The sequence below is a fragment of the Trachypithecus francoisi genome, unplaced genomic scaffold (assembly GCF_009764315.1).
Source record: "Trachypithecus francoisi isolate TF-2019V2 unplaced genomic scaffold, Tfra_2.0 Lachesis_group12, whole genome shotgun sequence".
Classification (NCBI taxonomy): domain Eukaryota; kingdom Metazoa; phylum Chordata; class Mammalia; order Primates; family Cercopithecidae; genus Trachypithecus; species Trachypithecus francoisi.
Window position 1 is genome coordinate 50,745,710 of NW_022681457.1, and position 23,763 is coordinate 50,769,472.

The following is a 23,763-nucleotide window of genomic DNA, read 5'->3' on the forward strand; positions in this document are numbered from 1 at the left end:
CCAGATTTGCTTTTATATTATCTATGGAATATGACTTCTGTAGGAGAAATGTACTTTCAATTATGATTTTCCATACTACAAGATGATTCTGCATACTTCAAAACAGTGAAGCATACTGTATTGTGAATTATTAAGAATGTAATGATGTATGTGATTCTTTCAGACAGAAAATAATCAGGGTGTGTTACAAATTATTAAAATCATTAATATAATATACCATAAAATGTAAAATATTTTAAATTAAGGTTGTAAATGAGAATCCATTTAAGATACTAACTTGTGAAGATTCCACTTGACTATTACTTAAATGATACATTTGTGACATCTTAGTAGTTTTGTTTATTTTATTTTTTTATTATACTTTAAGTTCTAGGGTACATGTGCATAACGTGCAGATTTGTTACATACGTATACATGTGCCATGTTGGTGTGCTGCACCCATTAACTCGTCATTTACATTAGGTATATCTCCTAATGTTATCCCTCCCCCCTCCCCCCACCCCGTGACAGACCCCGATGTGTGATGTTCCCCACCTTGTGTCCAAGCGTTCTCATTGTTCAATTCCCACCTATGAGTGAGAACATGCAGTGTTGGTTTTCTGTCCTTGCAATAGTGTGCTCAGAATGATGGTTTCCAGCTTCTTCCATATCCCTGCAAAGGACATGAACTCATCCTTTTTTATGGTTACGTAGTATTCCATAGTGTATATGTGTCACACTTTCTTAATCCAGTCTATGATTGATGGACATTTGGGTTGGTTCCAAGTCTTTGCTCTTGTGAATAGTGCTGCATTGAACATTCATGTGCATGTGTCTTTATAGCAGCATGATTTATAATCCTTTGAGTATATACCTAGTAATGGGATCTCTGGGTCAAATGGTATTTCTAGTTCTAGATCCTTGAGGAATCGCCACACTGTCTTCCACAATGGTTGAACTAGTTTACACTCCCACCAACAGTGTAGAAGTGTTCCTATTTCTCCACATCCTCTCCAGCACCTGTTGTTTCCTGACTTTTTAATGATCGCCAGTCTAACTGGTGTGAGATGGTATCTTATTGTGGTTTTGATTTGCATTTCTCTGATGGCCAGTGATGATGAGCATTTTGTCATGTGTTCGTTGGCTGCATAAATGTCTTCTTTTGAGAAATGTCTGTTCATATCCTTTGCCCAGTTTTTGATGGAGTTGTTTGATTTTTTTCTTGTAAATTTGTTTAAGTTCTTTGTAGATTATGGATATTAGCCCTTTGTCAGATGAGTAGATTGTAAAAACTTTCTCCCATTCTGTCAGTTGTCTGTTCACTCTGATGATAGTTTCTTTTGCTGTGCAGAAACTCTTTAGTTTAGTTAGATCCCATTTGTCAATTTTGGCTTTTGTTGCCATTGCTTTCGGTGTTTTAGTCATGAAGTCCTTGCCCATGCCTATGTCTTGAATGGTATTGCCTAGGTTTTCTTCTAGGGTTTTTATGGTTTTAGGTCTAACATTTAAGTCTTTAATCCATCTTGAATTAATGTTTATACAAGGTGTAAGGAAGGGATCCAGTTTTAGCTTTCTGCATATGGCTAGCCAATTTTCTCAGCACCATTTATTAAATATGGATTCCTTTCCCCATTTCTTGTTTTTGTCAGGTTTGTCAAAGATCAGATGGTTGTAGATGTGTGGTATTATTTCTGAGGGCTCTGTTCTGTTCCGTTGGTCTATATCTGTTTTGGTACCAGTACCATCCCCATGCCTTGTAGTACAGTTTGAAGTCAGGTAGCCTGGCTCTAGCTTTGTTCTTTTGACTTAGGATTGTCTTGGCAATACGGGGTCTTTTTTGGTTCCATATGAACTTTAAAGTAGTTTTTTCCAATTCTGTGAAGAAAGTCATTGGTAGGTTGATGGGGATGGCATTGAATCTATAAATTACCTTGGGCAGTATGGCCATTTTCACAATATTGATTCTTCCTATCCATGAGCATGGAATGTCTTCCATTTGTTTGGTGCTCTTTTATTTCATTGAGCAGTGGTTTGTAGTTCTTCTTGAAGAGGTCCTTCACATCCCTTGTAAGTTGGATTCCTAGGTATTCTATTCTCTTTGAAGCAATTGTGAATGAGAGTTCACTCATGATTTGGCTCTCTTTTTGTCTGTTCTTGGTGTATAGGAATGCTTGTGATTTTTGCACATTGATTTTCTGTCCTGAGACTTTGCTGAAGTTGCGTGTCAGCTGAAGGAGATTTTGGGCTGAGACGATGGGGGTTTTCTAAATATGCAATCATGTCCTCTGGAAACAGGGACAATTTGACTTCCTCTTTTCCTAATTGAATACCCTTGATTTCTTTCTCCTGCCTGATTGTCCTGGACAGAACTTCCAACACTGTGTTGAATAGAAGTGGTGAGAGAGGGCATCCCTGTCTTGTGCCAGTTTTCAAAGGGAATGCTTCCAGTTTTTGCCCATTCAGTATGATATTGGCTGTGGGTTTGTCATAAATAACTCTTATTATTTTGAGATACATCCCATCAATACCTAGTTTATTGAGTGTTTTTAGCATGAAGGGCTGTTGAGTTTTGTCGAAGGCCTTTTCTGCATCTATTGAGATAATCGTGGTTTTTGTCTTTGGTTCTGTTGATATGATGGATTACATTTATTGATTTGTGTATGTTGAACCAGTCTTGCATCCCAGGGGTGAAGCCCACTTGATCATGGTGGATAAGCTTTTTGATGTGCTGCTGGATTCGGTTTGCCAGTAGTTTATTGAGGATGTTTGCATCGATGTTCATCAGGGATATTGGTCTAAAATTCTCTTTTTTTGTTGTTGTGTGTCTGCCAGGCTTTGGTATCAGGATGATGCTGGCCTCATAAATGAGTTAGGGAGAATTCCCTGTTTTTCTATTGATTGGAATAGTTTCAGAAGGAATGGTACGAGCTCCTTTTTGTACCTGTGGTAGAATTTGGCTGTAAATCCATCTGGTCCTGGACTTTTTTTGGTTGGTAGGCTATTTATTATTGCCTCAATTTCAGAGTCTGTTATTGGTCTATTCATGGATTCAACTTCTTCCTGGTTTAGTCTTGGGAGGGTGTATGTGTCCAGGAATTTATCCATTTCTTCTAGATTTTCTAGTTTATTTGCATAGAGGTGTTTATCGTATTCTGTGATGGTAGTTTGTATTTCTGTGGGATCGGTGGTGATATCCTCTTTATCATTTTTTACTGTGTCTATTTGATTCTTCTCTCTTTTCTTTGTTAGTCTTGGTAGCGGTCTATCAATTTTGTTGATCTTTTCAAAAAACCAGCTCCTGGATTCATTGAATTTTTTTTTTTAAGTGTTCTTTTGTGTCTCTGTCTCCTTCAGTTCTGCTCTGATCTTAGTTATTTCTTGCCTTCTGCTAGCTTTTGAATGTGTTTGCTCTTGCTTCTCTAGTTCTTTTAGTTGTGATGTTAGGGTGTCGATTTTAGATCTTTCCTGCTTTGTCTTGTGGGCCTTAGTGCTATAAATTTCCCTCTACACACTGCTTTAAATGTGCGCCAGAGATTGTGCTCCATTGTGTCTTTTTTCTTATTGGTTTCAAAGAACATCTTTATTTCTGCCTTCATTTCGTTATGTACCCAGTAGTCATTCAGGAGCAGGTTGTTCAGTTTCCATGTATTTGTGTGGTTTTGAGTGAGTTTCTTAATCCTGAGTTCTAGTTTGATTGCACTGTGGTCTGAGAGACAGTTTGTTAAAATTTCTGTTCTTTTACATTTGCTGAGGACTACTTTATTTCCAACTATGTGGTCAGTTTTGGAATAAGTGGGATGTGGTGCTGAGAAAAAGTATATTCTGTTGATTTGGGGTAAAGACTTCTGTAGATGTCTCTTAGGTCCTCTTGGTGCAGAGCTGAGTTCAAGTCCTGGATATCCTTGTTAACCTTCTGTCTTGTTGATCTGTCTAATGTTGACAGTGGGATGTTAAAGTTTCCCATTATTATTGTGTAGGAGTCTAAGTCTCTTTGTAGGTCTCTAAGGACTTGTTTTATGAATCTGGGTGCTTCTGTATTGGGTGCATATATATTTAGGATAGTTAGCTTTTCTTCTTGAATTGATCCCTTTACCGTTATGTAATAGCCTTCTTTGTCCCTTTTGATCTTTGTCGGTTTAAAGTCTGTTTTATCAGAGACTAGGATTGTAACCCCTGCTTTTTGTTTGTTTTCTATTTGCTTGGTAGATTTTCCTCCATTCCTTTATTTTGAGCCTATATGTGTCTCTGCACATGAGATGGGTCTCCTGAATACAGCACACTGATATGTCTTGACTCTTTATCCAGTTTGCCAGTCTGTGTCTTTTAATTGGGGCATTTAGCCCATTTACATTTAAGGTTAATATTGTTATATGTGAATTTGATCCCATCATTATGATGTTACCTGGTCATTTTGCTTGTTAGTTGATGTAGTTTCTTCCTAGCATCGATGGTCTTTACAATTTGGCATGTTTTTGCAGTGACTGGTACTGGTTGTTCCTTTCCATGTTTAGTGCTTCCTTTAGAAGCTCTTGTTAGGCAGGCCTGGTGGTGACAAAATCTCTCAGCGTTTGCTTGTTTGTAAAGGATTTTATTTCTCCTTCACTTATGAAGCTTAGTTTGGCTGGATATGAAATTCTGGGTAGAAAATTCTTTTCTTTAAGAATGTTGAATATCGTCCCCCACTCTCTTCTGGCTTGTAGAGTTTCTGCCGAGAGATCTGTTGTTAGTCTGATGGTCTTCCCTTTGTAGGTAACCTGACCTTTCTCTCTGGCTGCCCTTAACATTTTTTCCTTCATTGGTGAATCTGACAATTATGCTCTTCTCGAGGAGTATCTTTGTGGTGTTCTCTGTATTTCCTGAATTTGAATGTTGGCCTGCCTTGCTAGGTTGGGGAAACTCTCCTGGATAATATCCTGAAGAGTGGTTTCCTACTTGGTTCCAGTCTCCCCATCACTTTCAGGTACACCAGTCAAACGCAGATTTGGTCTTTTCACATAGTCCCGTATTTCTTGGAAGCTTTGTTCATTTCTTTTTACTCTTTTTTCTCTAAACTTCTCTTCTCACTTCATTTCATTCATTTGATCTTCAGTCACTGATATCCTTTCTTCTGCTTAATTGAATCAGCTACTGAAGCTTGTGCATGTGTCACGTAGTTCTCATGCCATGGTTTTCAGCTCCATCAAGTCATGTAATGTCTTCTCTATGCTGTTTTTTCTACTTAGCCATTCTTCTAATCTGTTTTCAGGATTTTTACTTTCCTTGTGACGGGTCCAAACATCCTCCTTTAGCTCGGAGAAATTTGTTGTTACCAATCTTCTGAAGCCTACTTCAGTCAACTAGTCAAAGTCATTCTCCAGCCATCTTTGTTCCGTTGCTGGCAAGGAGCTGTGATCCTTTGGAGGAGAAGAGCCACTATGATTTTTAGAATTTTCAGCTTTTCTGCTCTGGTTTCTCCCCATCTTTGTGGTTAACTGCCTTTGGTCTTTGATCATGGTGACCTATAGATGGAGTTGATGGTGATGCTATTCCTTTCTGTTTGCTAGTTTTCCTTCTTAACAGTCGGGACCCTCAACTGCAGGTCTCTTGGAGTTTGCTGGAGGTGGACTCCAGACCCTGTTTGCCTGAGTATCACCAGTGGAGACTGAAGAACAGCAAATATTGCAGAACAGCAAATGTTGCCACCTCATCCTTCCTCTGGAAGCTTTGTCTCAGAGGAGCACTCGGCTGCATGAGGTGTCCGTTGGCCCCTACTGGGAGGTATCTCCCAGTTAGGCTACTTGGGCTTCAGGGACCCACTTGAGGAGGCAGTCTGTCCATTCTCAGATCTCAAACTCTGTGCTGGAAAAAGCACTGCTCTTTTCAAAGCTGTCAGACAGGGACATTTAAGTCTGCAGAAGTTTCTGCTGCCTTTTGTTCAGCTATGCCCTGCCCCCAGAGGTGGAGTCCACAGAGGCAGGCAGGCCTCGTTGAATAGTTTTGTTTTGATGTATTAAAATTAGTGGAGACCAACTTTACAATGGGAAAAATGAATGAGATTTTAAAAGCTTATGTATTAGGTTGAGTATAAATTTAAATATATCCTAGTATTTCTCATATATTGAAATATACCATATAACATGACATTTGAACTGAAAATTTCTTAACATGTTTTCAAGGAAATGTGGTTTCAGAATAAAACAATTTTAAAAGGTTGAGAGGTCTTTGCCTTCACTTGCAGCATCTAAATTCCAGACAGAGGACTATCCTATATTTTAATAACCTTCAGGGAATTCTGCAGCGTTTCACAACTACTTCCCCAGTAATGAAATCCAGTATTTGCTATTGGATAGCTTTCCCCCTTTAGTTTTTGTATCATTTCTTCCCTGTTTATTGTAAAATATTGTAGACATACTGAAGGTACATAGAGAGTAATAAAAACACTGTTGTATTGACCAGCCATCAAATAAATAAATAAAAAAACATTACCAGTATAGTTGAATGAAACCTCCTGGATACCTCTCTCTTTCTTACCCTCCCCATTCCTAAACCCCCAGCTACTATGCTGAATGTGATATCATTTCCACATCAGAAATTATTTCTTACAAACCCTCATGGTAATTTAAAAATATTTTTTCTTGTGTCATTAGCATATATGAAGACCGATATGAGGACAATGGAAAGGTTGCACTTGTTTTCCTACATCACATGTATGTCAAATTGCCAGTAGAAGATTTTATTGCTCACCAATTTTTAACTTGTTTCACCAAAGTCATTTGGATCTTTTATTGTTTCTATTTGTAAATATCTTTTACTTATGTTGTACTTAACTAATTAGTTTTATTTCCTCAGGGATGTAGTTTTATATTGTCCATATAGTTTCATTGTTCCTTTCTCTACCTTCCAGCTCGGAGTAACTGACAACTTGCTTTTATTTCTTCAATCTAATGAGTAAAATAAAACATTTAATGAGAAGCCCAAATCTAATTCCCTCCCTCCTTCTGTCTCTTCCTATCTGTCCATCCATTCATCCATCTATTTAAAATATTAGTTTGGTTGTTGTTCTATTATATACTAAAACAACAAAGACATCTCTGGGCTTTTATTTTATAATTTTTTCCTCTTACTATATATTTCTTTATTTAAGCCAAATACTTCTTATCATTATTCTTGAAATAGGTATGCTACTGTGTTTTCTATTGTGTCTGTGCTTATTTAAAAAATAATCAATACTCTAGCACATTGCGGATTTTATGATAGATCTATTCTAAATTAAGCATATACATAAAAAATAATTTTAGTTTCATCTTTTCAACATTCTTATGTTTCATCTTTTCAACATTCTTATTCTTACTATCTGTTGGGCGCTTTTTGGCTATATTTAGTAATAATGATAATAATGTCTCTCTTGATAATCGTGTAAGTGATAAGCACCAGATACTGTGACTAAGATGTATATAAACTATTTAATCATTTTAATAATTCTTTGAGGTAAGAAAAATCTGAGATTATTGAGTGTGTAGTTTGCTAAGATTCACACAAGTAGTAAGTGATAGAGCTGAGATTTTGAACTAGCAGTCAAAATGTTTTTTGGTTTTTTGTGTGTTTTTTTTGTTTGTTTGTTTTGAGACAAGGTCTCACTCTGTTGCTCAGGTTGGAGTGCAGTGGCACCAATCACGGCTTACTGCAGCCTCAGCCTCTTGGGGTTCAGGTGATCCTCTCACCTCAGCCTCCTGAGTAGCTGGGACTATAGGTGCACGCTAATTTTTGCAACTTTTGTAGAGATGAGGTTTCACCATGTTGCCTAGGCTGGTCTTGAACTCCTGGGCTCAAGCAATCCTCCTGCCTCTCCTTCCCAAAGTGTTAGGGTTATAATTGTGAGCCACTGCACCTGACCAAAACTTGTTCTTAATTGTTCTGATATACTCATAGGCTTCGTGATTTCTTAAGAGTTGTTTAGATTTGTTTCACTGAGTCTCTGCCTCTGTTGGAGTCACTTCCCAACCTGTCTCCATGTCTGTTTGTCTCTATTGTTGTCTTCAGAACCAGAATTTCTACATATTTCCAAAATGCCCCTAGGAGGTGATACAGCCCCATTGAGAAGTTCTGGCTAAGGGTAAGGACTTTTAACTCACATTTAGAGATGGAAGAAAAATATAATGTATAAGTAGCCCTTTTAAAAAAATGTTTCATGACTCTTTTTTAAATTATTTGAATAAATTTTGGGGGGAACAGGTGGTGTTTGGTTACATGGAGAAGTTACTTAGTGGTGATTTCTGTGATTTTGGTGCACCCATCACCAGAGCAGTGTACACTGTACCCAGTGTATGTCTTTTATCCCTCACCCCACTCCCACCTTTCCCTGTGGTGTTCCCAAAATCCATTGTATCATTCTTACGCCTTTGCATCTCATAGCTTAGCTCCCACTTACCAGTGAGAACATACGATGTTTGGTTTTCCATTCCTGAGTTACTTCATTTAGAATAGTTATCTCCGATTCCATCCAGGCTGCTTGCAAATACCATTATTTCATTTCTTTTTATGACTTAGTATTCCATGGTGTGTGTCTGTGTGTGTGTGTGTGTGTATATACACATACATACATACACACACACAAGATATTTTCTTTGTCCACGTGTTAATTGATGGGCATTTGGGCTGGTTCCGTATTTTTGTAATTGCAAATTGTGCTGCTATAAACGTGTGCAAGTGTCTTTTTCATATAATGACTTTTTTTCCTCTGGGTAGATACCCAGTAGTGGGATTGCTAGATCAAATGGTAGACCTACTTTTAGTTCTTTAAGGAATCCCCACACTGTCTTCCATGATGGTTATACTAGTTTACATTCCCACCAGCAGTTTAGAAGTGTTCCCTTTTCACCATATCCATACCAACATCTATTATTTTTTGATTTTTAAAATTATGGCCATTGTTGCAGGAGTAAGGTGGTATCGCATTGTGTTTTTGACCCTTTGTTCTTAAGGGTCTCAGTTAAATTATATTGGTTAGTAATAGGTGTATGGAACTAATTATCATTATTTCTTATATTGTTAGAACTGTGGACACAGTGGGGGGCTTGCCTGTTTTATCTACTGGGAATTCCAGGGATGGGAGAAGGTTCAGAATGAAAAAAGTGTGAGTACAAATAGAATCTAGACCTTAAGAAAGGATTTTCTGATCATTGGGAGGTCTGCTTAATATGATCTTTGAAGTTACTTAAGTTTTTAACATGGTTGATTTTATATAAAGCAGGTATTATGGTAAGGTAATTAATTAAGGTCTTATTGGATACCCTTTTGTGAATATAGTGCATTTTTCTAAAAAGTATTTTTTGCATATTAGGCTCACAAGAAATAGCTGATAGCTAGAAGGTAACTGGTTGACAAGAGGGTACATCTATGTAGGCTTTGAATTTAGGGTGCTTGGATAAACCTCAGGAATCTGTGAACCTCATGAAACCTCCTACCACTCTGTGTGTGTGTGTGTGTGTGTGTGTGTGTGTTGTACACATGGAATTTTCTGAGGTCCATTGCTTTCATCAGGATCCCATAGTAGATTTGTAATCTGCATCCCCACTCCTCACCCCAACTCCATATACGCAACAGTTGAAGAAACACTACTAGAGGAAAGTTGATAGAATTGATCGGTGGCATGGTGATCAGATGCTCTAAAGTCATTGGTAGGCTCTAGTACTTGTCTCTTGATAATGAGCCCTCTTGTTTTTTTTTTTTTTTTTTGAGGCGGAGTCTTGCTCTGTCACCCAGGCTGGAGTGCAGTGGCCGGATCTCAGCTCACTGCAAGCTCTGCCTCCCGGGTTTACGCCATTCTCCTGCCTCAGCCTCCCGAGTAGCTGGGACTACAGACGCCCGCCACCTCGCCCGGCTAGTTTTTTGTATTTTTTAGTAGAGACAGGGTTTCACCGTGTTAGCCAGGATGGTCTCGATCTCCTGACCTCGTGATCCGCCCGTCTCGGCCTCCCAAAGTGCTGGGATTACAGGCTTGAGCCACCGCGCCCGGCCGAGCCCTCTTGTTTAAAATACTTATAAAGTAAAATTATTTCTGTTTCAAGCATATAAGATTATAAGAATGCGGAATGTGCAGATAAAATAAGAAAGGGAAATTAGTCTGTTAAGTCATCATTAAGAGGACAATTATTAATAACGTTCAGATTTTACTCACTGTATAATAGTCTTTTATGCTTGAATATGTATGCGACCAAATGGAAAGGAACAATGACTTCTGCATGAAAGCCCTTTCCATATTATAAACATGAGGACTGTCTTTATTTCTAATTCTACCTGTTTATGTTTCCCAATACATGTGTTTTCTTTTTGCCTAAAATGTTTTCTATAACTAGACCTTTGGAGGCAGGGAGAGGTGGAGATTGGATTTGGATATGAGGGATTGCTGTATCTCCCATGAAATGTAAAGAATTGCCTTAAAAATATCACTTTGAGAAACTAAGGCAGGAGAATTGCTTGAGCCACGAGTTCAAGACCAGCCTGGGCAACATAGCACAGTGAGACTCCATCCCTACAAAAAAATTAAAAGAAATAGCCAACCACAGTGGCACGTGCCTGTGTAGTTCCAGTTACTCAGGAAGCTGAGGTGGGAGGATCACTTGATCTTGAGAGGTTGAGACTGCAGTGAGACATGATTGTACCACTGTGCTCTAGCTTGGGTGACAGTGCAAGACCCCATCTCAAAATAAAAATAAAAAAAAGAAACGAAAAAATTATTGATTGACTATGATGTGCTGGGGACATAGTAGTGAGCAAGAAAGATTCTGCCTCTGCACTTAGAAAGCTGTCTTATCAATCAGGGAAGACAAATAAATAAAGGTGTGATGAGAGATATGATAGGAAATGTAAGTGGAATGTGCTGTGGGTCACCTGGCAGGAGCATCTAACCAATATAGGTGAGATCAAGGATCGCTTTCCACCTCGACCTGAAGGATAAGGAGTTTATCAGAGGAAAACTGTTCAAACTGTTCCTTTCAAACATGGTTCTTTGAATATTTGAATCCAGGTATCTTTTTTTTTTTTTTTTTTTTTTTTTTGAGACAGAATCTGGCTCTGTCACCCAGGCTGGAGTGCAGTGGCTCAACCTCGGCTCACTGCAACTTCCACCTCTCGGGTTCAAGTGATTCTCCTGCCTCAGCCTCAAGAGTCAAGAGTAGCTGGGATAACAAGCGCCAGCCACCACGCCCGGCTAATTTTGTATTTTTAGTAGAGACGGGGTTTCCCCACATTGGTCAGACTGGTCTCGAACTCCAGACCTCAGGTGATCCACCCACCTCGGCCTTCCAAAATGCTGGGGTTACAGGCGTGAGCCACCACACCCAATGCCACCCCTCCACCTTTTTTTTTTTTTTTTTTTTTTTTTGAGACAGTCTTGCTTTGTCACGCAGGCTGGAGTACAGTGGCGCCGGCTCGGCTCACTGCAGCATCCCCATCCCAGGTTCAAGCAATTCTTGTACTTCAGCCTCCCAAGTAGCTGGGATTACAGGAATGTGCCACCACATCCAACTAATTCTTGTATTTTTTAGAAGAGGTGAGGTTTTGCTATGTTGGCCCACCTGGTCTTGAACTCCTGGCCTCAAGTGATCCACCTGCCTTGGCCTCCCAAAGTGTAAATCCAAATATCCTTTTTATGTTTTCATTTCAATGTACTTTTGCCTCATTTCAGCTGGCATAATATTTTTAGTTATCAAAATTGTATTTTAAGCAGCATTCATGGAGTTTTAAAATCTAAAAGGCATGTATTTGTCCATTCCTTTTAAAACACGGGGTACTGAGCATATACACCCCCTTCTTAAATAATATAATGCCTTCTCGTCTATTTTTTCTCTTTTGATTCTCATAATAATATTGAGATGTAGGCATTATTTTTTCAATTTTAGAGATAAGGAAATACTCAAGTCACTTGCTTTAAGTTAGATAACTGTTTAGTTAAGTTAGATAACTAGTTAGTTAAGGAAAGCTCAAATCACGTGCATTAAGTTAGATAACTGTTTACTTAAGGAAAGCTCAAGTCACTTGCTTTAAGTTAGATAACTATTAAGTGTTAGGACAAGGCCAGAACCCAGGTGTTTTGATTCCTAGTCTAATGTATTTTACATTGTTTCTTATAGTTTCTTGATAGTTTATATTCATTAGTTCCACTGTATGATTTGTCTCCTAAGCCTTGAATCTTGTGTATCAGGGAAATTATCCTTATATTAAATAGTTCCAGGTGTCTCTATATTTTGAATTCTTAGTGCAAATGTCTCTTGTTACATACTGCTTGTTTTCAAGTTATCTTGTTATGCGACCTATTTTTTTGATTCATTACTTCTGATTTACTTTTTCCTGGTAAAACTAATAATGGATCTCATTAAATTTATGTATAACATTGAAGAAAGTGGCATTAAACAGTATTCCAAGGGATTACTTTTTTTTTTTTTTTTTTTTGAGATGGAGTCTTGCTCTGTCACCCAGGTTGGAGTGCAGTGGTGCAGTCTCGGCTCACTGCAACCTCCGCCTCCCGGGTTCAAGCAATTCTCCTGCCTCAGCCTCCCAAGTCGCTGGGATTACAGGTGCATGCCACCATGTCCACCTAATTTTTGTATTTTTTTTTAGTAGAGACGGGGTTTCACCATGTTGGTCAGGGAGGTCTTGAACTCCTGACCTTGTGATCTGCCCGCCTTGGCCTCCCAAAGTGCTGAGATTACAGGTGTGAGCCACTGTGTCCAAACTCCCTACCCCCCCCTTTTTTTGAGACAGTTTTGCTCTGTCACCCAGGCTGGAGTACAGTGGCACAATCCCAGCTCACTGCAATCTCCCCATCCCAGGTTCAAGCAGTTCTTGTGCTTCAGCCTCCCAAGTAGCTGGGATTACAGGCATATGCCTGTAAGTAGTTACTTGTTATTGCTTAGTAGCATGCTGTTTTGTGGATATGCCACAATATGTTTATCCTTTATCCTTTTCCCTATGTACGCATTGAAGAACATTGGGTTATTTCCAGCTTTTGGGTTAATACAAATGAAGTTACTCTGAGCATTTTTGTATAGTTTTGTTTTCCTTTCTTTAGGGTAAACATCCAAGAATGTAACTGCTAGGTCATGTTAAGTGTTACTGTTTAGATATATATAGTATTTAAATATGTATGGTTAAATTTATAAGAAAATGCCAAACTGCTTTTCAGAGTGGCTGTACCATCTTACATTCCATAGGGCAATGTAAGAGAGATCCAGTTGGTGCTGCATTTTCACAAGAATCTTTGTATTGTCAGTGTTTTTTTTATTTTAGCCACTTTAATAGGTGTTTATTAGACATCTGTTATCGTGGTTTTAACTTGCAGTTCCCTAAGAGCTAATGATGTTGGCAATATTTTTATGTGCTTGTTTGCTGTTGTATATCCTCTTTGGTGAAGTATCTGTTCAAGCCTGTTTTCTAAATTGGTTGTTTTATTACTGTTGAGTATAGTTATTTATATGGTCCAGATACGAATCTTCTCTTACATATGTGATTTCCAAATATTTTCTTCGATTATGGTGTGCACTTATCAGCACCTTTTGAAGAGCAAAAGTTTTACATTTTGATAAGTCCAATTGATCTTTTTTGTTTGTTTGCTTATTTTGTGGATCATGCTTTTGGTGTCCTAAGAACTCTTTGCTTAACCCCAGGTTATGAAGATTTTCTCCTACATTTTTTTCTAAAAGATAAAGGGGAAAACACAGATTTTCTCATGGTTTTTACATTTAGATCTATGATTCATTTGAGCATATCAATTCTGTATATATTCTGTTAGGTTTTTATCTATGTTTTAATTTTTTAGACAGATTGTAACTGGTATTGTGTTTTTAACTTTCTTGTCTACATGATCATTGTTAGTATATAGAAGAATGATTATTTTTGTGTATAACTCTTGTATTCTGTGGTTTTGCGAACTCCCTTATTGTAGATGTTTTCTAGTACATTCCTTGGGGTTTTCTATGTACATGACTCTATTATCTGCTAATGGGGGAATTTTATTTCTTCCTTCTCAGTTTATATGCTTTTTATTAACTTACTGTAGTAGATAGAATGTCTAATGTTGCATTGAATAAGAGTGCTGAGAGCAGACATCCTTGTCCTAATGCCAATCTTAGGGAAAAGCTTTTAGTTTTTCACCATTACATATGATGTTAGCTGTAAGTTTTTTTGTAGATGCTCTTTGTCAAGTTGAAGTTCTATTTCTAGTTTGCTTAGAGTTTTGGCCATGTATAGCTCTTGAAATTTGTTACATAATTTTTCTGCATAAATTGGCATGATCATGTGATTTTTTAAATATTTATTCTCCTGATATATGGTGGATAATATTGGTGGATTTTTGCATATTGAACCAGTCCTATATCCTTGGAGTAAACCCTACTGTGTTGTACTGTATAATTCTTTTTCTTCTGTACTCAATTCAATTTGAGTATATTTTGTTGAGGATTATTACATCTAAATTCATGGGATAAATTAGTTTTTGTCTTTATTTCTTCTGTCAGGGTAACACCAACCTCATAAGAGCAATTGGAAGTATTCCCTCTGATTTTCTGGAAAATATTGTATAATACAGGACTATGCAAATTATTTCATATTGGGTGAGTTTTGGTGGTATTTTTTTGAAGAATTGGTTCATTTCATCTAGGTTATTGATTCATACTCTGTATGCTTATGTTTCTTTACATTTCTTTAGGTTTTATGATGCAGGCTGTGATCTATCATAGTGAGCATTTTGTGGGTGCTTGCAAAGAATATGTATTACTGTTATTGTTTGGTGAAACATTTCTATAAATGTTACTTAAATTCCCTTTTTGATGGTGGTGTTTAGTTCTTTTGTACTCTTCCTGGTTTTCTATTACAACTTCTGTCTTTCTGAGAGAGGGATGTTGAAGTCCCCAACTACAATTGTCTATTTTTCAATTTCTCCTTATAGTTCTATCAGTTTTTGCTTGCTGTGTTTTGAAGCTGTGTTGTTTCCAGAAGTAGTATTGTTATGTCATCTTGGTGGATAGACTTTTTTATCATTTTTAATGACGATTTTTGTTTTTTCCATTTTGTTTGCTTTGAAGTCTGCTTTTTCCTGGTAGTAATAAGGATACTTTTTTAAAAAAATTAATGTTTATATGGTGTATTCTTCCCCATCGTTTTTAGCCTACCTATGTCATGATATTTTGAAACGATGTTCCTTTAGGTAACATATGTTTTGTTTGTTTGTTTGTTTGTTTGTTTTAGTGATGGTATCTCACTATATTGCCCAGTCTGGTCTTGAACTCCTGAGCTCAAGCAGTCCTTTCACCTTGGCCTCCCAAAATGCTGGGATTACAGGCAGGAGCCACTGCACCTGGCCCAAGGCCATGTGTTTTTAATCTACTGTACCAATCTGTGTTTTAAATTTTTATGTGTAGACCATTTGTATTTAAAGTGATTATTGGTATGTGAGGGCTTAAGTTTGCTATTTTATTGTTTGTTTTCTGTTCATTCCCATTTCCCTTTTCTTAGCTACATATGTATTTTTTTAGTTTTCCATTTTGATTTCTTATAGTATTTCTCTATCACTCTTTTTTTAATTTGTTTTGTGGTTCCTTTGGGTATTATAATATGCATGTGTAATTTATCAGATTATTAGTATTGACATTCTCCACATAAGTCAAGTGTAGAAATCTTCCAGTTTACTCTACACTTTTTTCTTCCAACTTGAAAATACTAACCTGGACCACTGACTGGTGCCAGATGGGAAGTCCAGATCCCCACTCAATACCCTCTAACATAGCAAGGTAGGAGGCATCTGAGATGCCTGGCTGGGGTAGGGTTGGTATTGTCAAAAAGATTTCTGTCCTACTGGACTGCCCTGTTTTGCAGTTATTTGGCTAAAGAAAGCAGGTTTTTCTTGGGACTTTTTTTTTTTTTTTTTTTTAATTCTTTGGTTTTAGGTTACAGACTTCTGGCATAATCCGGAGAAGTCTGTTAAAGGAAAACCCAGAGAATTCATATCTTGTCTTCCTCAAGACCTGAAGTTCCTAACTGGTCTGTTTTTTCCTTTCTACCTTCTCTGCTGTATTAAGTCCAGGGTGTTTAGTTGAATTTACCTGAGCTGGAGTGAAGAGATACAAACCTATTCAATCTTGTCAAGAACCAGAAATTTGACAGTTCTAATTTTTGTTTTGGTTCTTCAAGCAGGCACATGTTTCTTTTTCTCCTTTTGGATAACTCAGTCATCTCTCAGGTCTCAAAAACTACTACTTTCCAGGAGAAGGAAAATAAATTCTACTTTCCTTGATATTTTAACCTAAATTACAAGCAGGCTTTTCATTCTTTGCAATTATCAAAATTTTTAATTGTGGTTTGCTTATCTAATGTCTGTCTTCTCACTAGACATACACTCCTGAGTGTAAGGGTTATTTTGTTTTTGTTTTTTAATGGACTTTATTCTTGAACAGGTTTAGATTTACAGAAAAATAGATAACCATGTAACTACTGTACTTTAGTTGATAAAGTTGTTTCCCATGGGGGCATGGGTTAACAATTCTGATCCTTCTATGCATTTTACTGGAACTGAATGATTTAGTAAATGGATGGTAGATGGTAGGAGCCAGGTTTCTCACTGTTGGAATTGGGATTTACAGATAAGCAAAAGGAGGAGGCTAGAATGATCTGTGTTCTGATAGATTCAAGTTGGAGACATCATTATGAACTCATATTTAGCTTAATATAGATCATGTCTTTTTCCCCCCCACAAGTCTATATCCAATGTCCAGTGATAATGTTATTAACATCCCATCTTTTTTTTTTTTTTTTAGACAGAGTTTCACTCTTGTGCCCAGGCTGGAGTGCAGTGACACGATCTTGGCTCACCACAACCTCCGCCTCCTGGGTTCAAGCGATTCTCCTGCCTTAGCCTACTGAGTAGCTGGGATTACAGGCATATGCCACCATGCCCAGCTAATTTTGTATTTTTAGTAGAGATGGGGTTTCTCCATGTTGGCCAGGCTGGTCTTGAACTCCTGACCTCAGGTGATCCACCCGCCTCGTCCTCCCAAAGTGTTGGGATTACAGGCATGAGCCACTGCTCCCGGCCAACATCCCCATCTTTTAAATTCAGTTGTTGCAGTTGTTATCCGGTAGAAGTCCGCAGAAAGTAATTGATAATAATTGTATTTGAAAAGACTGCTTAGAACTATCATCATTTATTGCCTGGATTAGTACAGTAGCCTCTTTATTATGTGTCTCTTGCAGCATAGCAAACTCATCTCAAGAGTCTTTGGGTATACTAGGTGTTTCTTTTCCTGATCTCAACTGGACTCACTTATGCAGCTGTATTCAGCTGGTGGCTAAGCTGGACTGGAATGCCTACTGTGGCTTCACTCACATGTCTGGTGCCTCAGCTGGAAAGGCTAGAACAGCTGGAAAGCTTTTGTTCTCATACACATAGTCTCTTTCCATATGGTTTCTCTCATCTTCCATGTTGTCTCTCTTTCAAGCAGAATAGTTTGGACTTCTTTACATAGCAGTTGGTTTTTAAGAGCAAAAACAAGCTATGAGCTCTCTTGAAGCCTGTACTTGGAACTCATATACATCAGTAGAATGTCACTTCATTGAGAGTCCCTCAGAAGACTACCCCAGAGTCAGTGTGGAAGGGTGTGAATGCAGAGAGGCAGGATTCACTTGAGGCCATTCTATAACAATCTACCATAGCTTCACAACTGTTTCCCTGCCTTCCTTGAATCTATTATTTCTTAACACAGGTCGGACTATATCATTTCTTTGCTGAAACCCTGCCTTGAGTTTCCATTTCATTCAAAATAAAAGCCAAAGTCTTTATATTGGCCTACAGGGCCCTATATGATCTTGCCTTAATCAAATAGGGATTTATTTTCCATCTGAAACAAGAAGTATAAGGGTAGCCAGTCTAGGGCTTGTGTAGCAGTGCCCAGTAAGGCCATCAGGGACCCAGACTCTCTCTCTTTCTGCTCTGCTATCCTTAGTGTATTGGGTTTTGTCCTCTTTGTTCCTCATTGTTAAAAGACGACTGCTGTACTTTCAGGTCTTGGGTCTGCATTCCAGGCAAAAAGAAAAGGAGAAGTAAAAGCTTGTATCAAAATCCTCGGCTTAGTTTTCTTTGATGAAATGTGGTAATATGGTTACTTCTAGCTGCAGGAGAGCCTGGTGAAGTGAGAATTTTAGCTGTACACATTGTTGCATCTAACAAAATGGGAGGTTTTCTTTTTTGTTGTTGTTTTTTAAGTGAGGATAATAGGAGGATGGTATTACGTAGGCACCCAGCGCTACCTGCTTCAGTACCAACTATGTGCCAGAAACTGTACTGTTGCTATGAAAGCATATTTTTTCAGTGGACATGGACATTATGAGACTTAAAAATAATATGGTCAGGCAGTTATAATAATTCCATTTCACAGATGAGGAAATCGAAGCTTTAGCATGATTGCAGTATCAGAATTTATACATGGTCATTCTGATGCCAAATGCTTCATTTTTTCCATAACACAACATTCTAACTGAGCCTCCTGTTCAAAACAAAGAAACAAAAAACACAATATGGCCTACATTTGTGGGAAGCCTTTGCTGCTCTTTTAAATTATATTTGGTTTTCGTGTCTGTCTTCTTTAATAAATTGAATACCAGAAAGAAAGAAGGATCAGGTCATTTTTATCTTTATATTTCATTGCCTAGAACTCAATGCGTGTTTTGAATAAATAAATAAAGTTGTTTTTTTTTTTAAACCCTGTATGATAGGAAAACCAAAAGATAGATGAGCGAACAGGTATAGATAGACAGGATAATATGCTTGAATTGCATAGCCAGTGTACTGGGCTTGTGTTTGAATTGGTTTCTTTCTTTCTAGTTGAGAGCACTCTCCTTTTGAGGCACAGAATGTTGGATTAGGGTGAAATTAGAGAAGAAGAAATGTGTTCTGCCAATATCCCTGACTTAAGGCCAGTAATATCTATTAATTAATGCAAATCAGTCTGGTCAAGATGTAGTTCAAATATAGATAAGTGGGTGTTTCAGGGGGCCCCTCTAAGAAGGTGGTATGGAGTAAATAAGAAAGCAATTTACCAGGAGTCAGAAGACTAGTAAGCTGAACCCAGCCAGGTCTCTGACAGTTCGTTGCTTAGCTCTTTTAAGCATGCTTTCCCCAAAACTAAAATCAAGAAAGTTAGACTAAATGGTTTTTGAAATTCCTTCTAGCTAACATAGTATATGAATCATTGTATCCAGTGAGTTTTTATGGGTACTCTGACATTTCTTGGCATCTATCAGATCAGACTGTTTTATATTTCTGAAATGTAGAGAGAGTAACAGCTTTTTCACTTCTCTGGGAACTGGACCAATGAGGAGTAAACATCCTCTCCTGTCTCTCCCTAAATGAAGTACTTGGTCACGAGTGATAGTCCATTTTCATTTTGTTCTTTGAATCCGGTCTTATTCTTATTTCAGTGTTTTTCTTAACTTTACTTTGAGTTTGTTGAAGTATATTAAATTGAAAATGTCTGTTTATGTTTGGGTCTAAAAATAAGAATTTCATTATTTTATAAAGTAAAAGTTGTATTTACCAAATACATATTATCACATTTGTGTATTTGAAATACTTGACTGGCACATGAGGTAATTTAATTACAATGGACTGTGTAGTCTGTAGTTTGGTCCCTTATAGTAGAAAATTGTGTTGAATGAAAGTGGCAAGGTTAAGTAGCAGATATAATGTAGTATAAGATATGATTATAAGCTTTTACATTTTCCAAAAGTGAAATAAAGTTAATATTACTTTTGGTTCTTTTGGTCTCTTTTAAATAATGTCTTTTTCCTTATTAGACAAGATAAAAAAAAAAGTGGAGAAAATTTTATTGTCAAAAAAATAGAGAAAACATGGAAAACTTTGAAAAATAAAATGGAGATCCCTCCTAATTTATCTTTCCCTCTACTTTTAAAGTTCTTATTTTTAACATAACTTGAAATAAAAGTATGTTTACACAGCAATATATCAGCTGCATATACTGCTGTTAACTAATCAAGGGCATAAATAAGGGAAACCTTTCTTTATTCCCTAGCTGACTTGAAATTCTTTTGTTACGACACTTAAGTAGCATCCTGAACTTGCTCTTTTCTAAAGTTGGTTTAAAGCCCTGATATTTGTAAGCTTTGTAAGGAAGTCTGTCTGTGCCCAATACAGTGCATTGCACATATTATTGATTAATTTAAAAATTATCGAATTGACCATTCTATATAACAAAAATTTCTAATTATTATCTTAGGTTAGATTTCTAGAATTAGAATGCTAGGTCAAAGAGAAACACTATTTTTACATTTCTTGTTTTATATTCCCAACTTTTTAAATGAAGTCTGGTAAGTGGATAAAGAAAATATAGTATATATACACAGTGGATTATTATTCAGTCATAAATAATGTAATCTTGTCATTTCAGATGATATGAATGTACCTAGAAGACACTAAGCCAGGCACAGAAAGACAAATACCACATGATCTCACTCATAGGTGGAATCTAAACGGTTGTTCTCACAGAGGTAGAGAGTAGAATGGTAGTTATGAGAGGACGAGAGGGGAGCGGGGATAAAGGGGTAGGGAAAGATGGGCTAATGGGTATGAAAAAGTTGGGAATATGTAACAAGAAACATAAAAATAGTTATTCTCTTTGATAGACATTTAGGTTGATTCCATATCTTGGCTATTGTGAATAATGCTGTAATAAACATAGGAGTGCAGATATCTAAAACATACTGATTTCATTTTCTTTGGATATATATACCCAGTAGTGGGATTACTGGATCATATGGTAGTTCTGTTTAAAATATTTTGAGCATCCTTCCATGCTGTTTTCCATAATGGCTGTACATTCCTACCAGCAGTGTATAAGGGTTCCCTTTTATCCATACCCTCATCAACACCTGCTATCTTTTGATTTTTTTGAGAGTACCTATTCTAACTAGAGTGAGGTGATATCGTTTTGACTTGTATTTTTTGATGATTAGTGATGTTGAACATTTTTTCATACACCTGTGGGCTGTTTGTATGTTCTTTTTTGGAGAAATGTCTAGCAGGCCTTTTGCCCATTTTTTGATCAGGTTATTTGTTTGTTACTGAGTGCTTGAGGTCTTTGTATTTGGGTATTAACCCTTTATAAGTTGTATAGTTTGTAAATGTATTCTTCCAATCTATGACTGGCATCCTTGCTCTGTTGATTGTCACCTTAATTATGCAGAAGATTTTTAGTTTGATACAATTCCATTTGTCTGTACAGATTAAGTAAGTATCCTGTATCTGAAATGCTTACAACCAGAGGATTTTGGATTTTGGATTTTTTCTCAGGTTCTGGAATATTTGCATTATAATTACTGGTTGAGCATTCCAAATTGAAATATTGAAAATTCAAAATGTTCCAATAAGCATTTAGTTTGAGTATCGTGTTGGCAGTCAAAAGGTTTCATGACTCACGCCTCTAATCCTAACAATTTGCGGAGGTTAAGGCAGGAGGATCACTTGATGCCATCAGTTCAAGACCAGCCTGGGCAACGTAGCAAGACCCTGTCTTTACAAAAAATAAAAATTAGCTAGGCATAGTGGAGCACACCTGTAGTCTTAGCTACTTGGAGGCTGAGGTGGGAGGATCACTTGAGTCCAATATTTCAAGGTTGCTAATGAGCAATGATTGTATCACTGCACTCCAGCCTGGGTAACAGAGTGAGACCATACCTTAAAAAAAAAAAAAAAAAAGATTTTGGAGCATTTTAGAGTTTTGGATTTAGAATGGTCAAACTGTTTTTGCTTTTGTTGCCCGTGCATTTCAGGTTTTGTGCAAAATATACTTGCCTAGACCAGTGACATGGAGCTTTCCTCTATATTTCCCCCATGTTTTCTTCTTGTGATTTTGTAGTTCGGGGTCTTAACATTTAAGTCTTTAATCCATTTTGAGTTGAGTTTTGCCTGTGGTGAGAGGTAAGAATCTAATTTCATTCTTCTGATGTGGATATCCAGTTTTCCCAACACCACTTATTGCGCTTTCCCCATTGAGTGTACTTGGCACCTTTGTCAAGAATTAATAAACTGTAGATGTATGGATTTATTTCTGGGCTGTCTTCTGTTCCATTGATCTGTCTTCTGTTCCATTGATCTCTGTGTCTTTTTTATACCAGTACCTTGCTGTTTTGATTACTATAGCTATGTAGTGTGTTTTGAAGTCAAGGAGTATGATGCCTCCAGCTTTGTTCTTTTTGCTCTGCATTGCTTTAGCTGTTTATGGTCTCTAGCTGTCTTTCTTTATGGTTAGGTGATTTTCTCTAGTAGTGTGTTTTGATGGTTTGCCTGTTATTTTTGGTGTATTTCTTATAGATTTTTACTTTGCAGTTACCATGAAGCTTATGAAAAAAAATCTTAAAATGAGACATATTAAACTGATAGCAACCCAACTTTGATTATAAAGATAGGAAAAGAAATAAAAAACAAGCTCTACATTTTAACTCCATTTTCTCCCACATTTGTAACTTTTGATGTCCCATTTTACATCTTAAATTGCCCATCTCTTGGCAAATTAAAATAGTTACTATTTTAATAGTTTTGTCTTCAGCCTTCATAATTAAAGATGTAAGTGGTTTATGTACCACATTTATAGTATTACAGTATTCTGTCTTCCAGTATACTTACTAGTGAGTTTTATACCTTTAAGATGTTTTCTTGTTACACGTCAGAGTCCCTTTCTTCATTTGAAGAACTGTTTTTAGCATTTTTTGTTTGCTTGTATGTTTGAGACAGGGTCTCATTCTGTCCTTCAGGCTAGAGGGCAGTGTGCAATCATGGCTCACTGCAGTCTTGATCTCCTGGACTTGAATGATCCTCCACCCCAGCCTCCCAAGTATCTGGAACTACAGCCACACACCACCATAGCCAGCTGATTTTTTAATTTTCATTTTTAGTAGAGTCAAAGTCTTGATATGCCACCCAAGGCCTTGAGCTCCTGAGCTCAAGCAGTCCTTCCACTTTGGCCACTCAAAGTGCTGAGATTACAGGTGTGAACCATTGTTCCTGGCCTATTTTTTTTTTTTTTTTTGACATTTCTTGTAAGACATATCTGATGATGATAAATTCTCTTAGCTTTCATTTGTCTGGCAAAGTCTTTATCTCTGCTTTATTTCTAAAGGATAGCTGTCCTGGGTACAGTATTCTTGGTTGACATCCCACCCCCCCCCCCCCCCACCCCCAACCTTTCCTTTTCTTTAGCAATTTGAATATATCATCTTACTCATCCTGACTTACAAGGTTTCTACTGAGAAATCTATGGCTAGACAGATTGGAACTTCCGTATATGTTACTTGCCTCTTTTGTTGCTTTCAAAATCTTTTTGTCTTTGATCTTTGAGAATTTGATTATAGTATTTCTTGGGGTAGCCTTATTTGGGTTGTGTCTCATTGGTAACCTTTGACCTTTCTATACCTGGATATTTGTATCTTTCTCTAGTTTTGGGAAGTTTTGTGTTAGTATCTCTTTGAATAAGCTTTCTACCCCTTTGTCATTCTCAACTCCCTCTTGAAGCCCAGTAACCCAAATATTTGCTCTTTTGATGCTGTCACATGGTTCTGTAAACTTTCTTCATCCCTTTTACCCTTTTTAAAATTGTTTCTCCTCCAGCTATGTGTTTTCAAACAGCTTGTCTTCAAGCTCAGATTTTTCTATTTGATAGATTCTGCTGTTGATATTCTCTATTGCATTCTTCATTTTGTTCATTGTATTTTTCAGCTCCAGGATTTCAGTTTGTTTAATCTCTC

The 23,763-nt window shown here is 37.3% G+C and overlaps 1 protein-coding gene across 8 annotated transcripts in view; it reads left to right on the forward strand.

Moving 5' to 3' along the window:
- The window catches only part of PKN2 (protein kinase N2), a 162,154-nt gene that overhangs the window by 41,948 nt on the left and 96,443 nt on the right, over positions 1 to 23,763 (forward strand). Inside the window, exon 1 of one of the 8 annotated variants that reach the window (XM_033225498.1) lies at positions 9,034 to 9,091. The exons of 6 other annotated variants lie outside the window; for them this stretch is intronic. Coding sequence is in view for 1 of the 2 variants with exons in the window: in XM_033225492.1 (XP_033081383.1) it covers positions 14,547 to 14,567 (21 nt within the window). In the remaining variant the exon portion in view is untranslated. Of the gene's footprint in view, positions 1 to 9,033; positions 9,092 to 14,544; positions 14,568 to 23,763 lie in introns of those variants that run through there. One more of the 8 variants, XM_033225492.1, reaches the window with a different exon arrangement.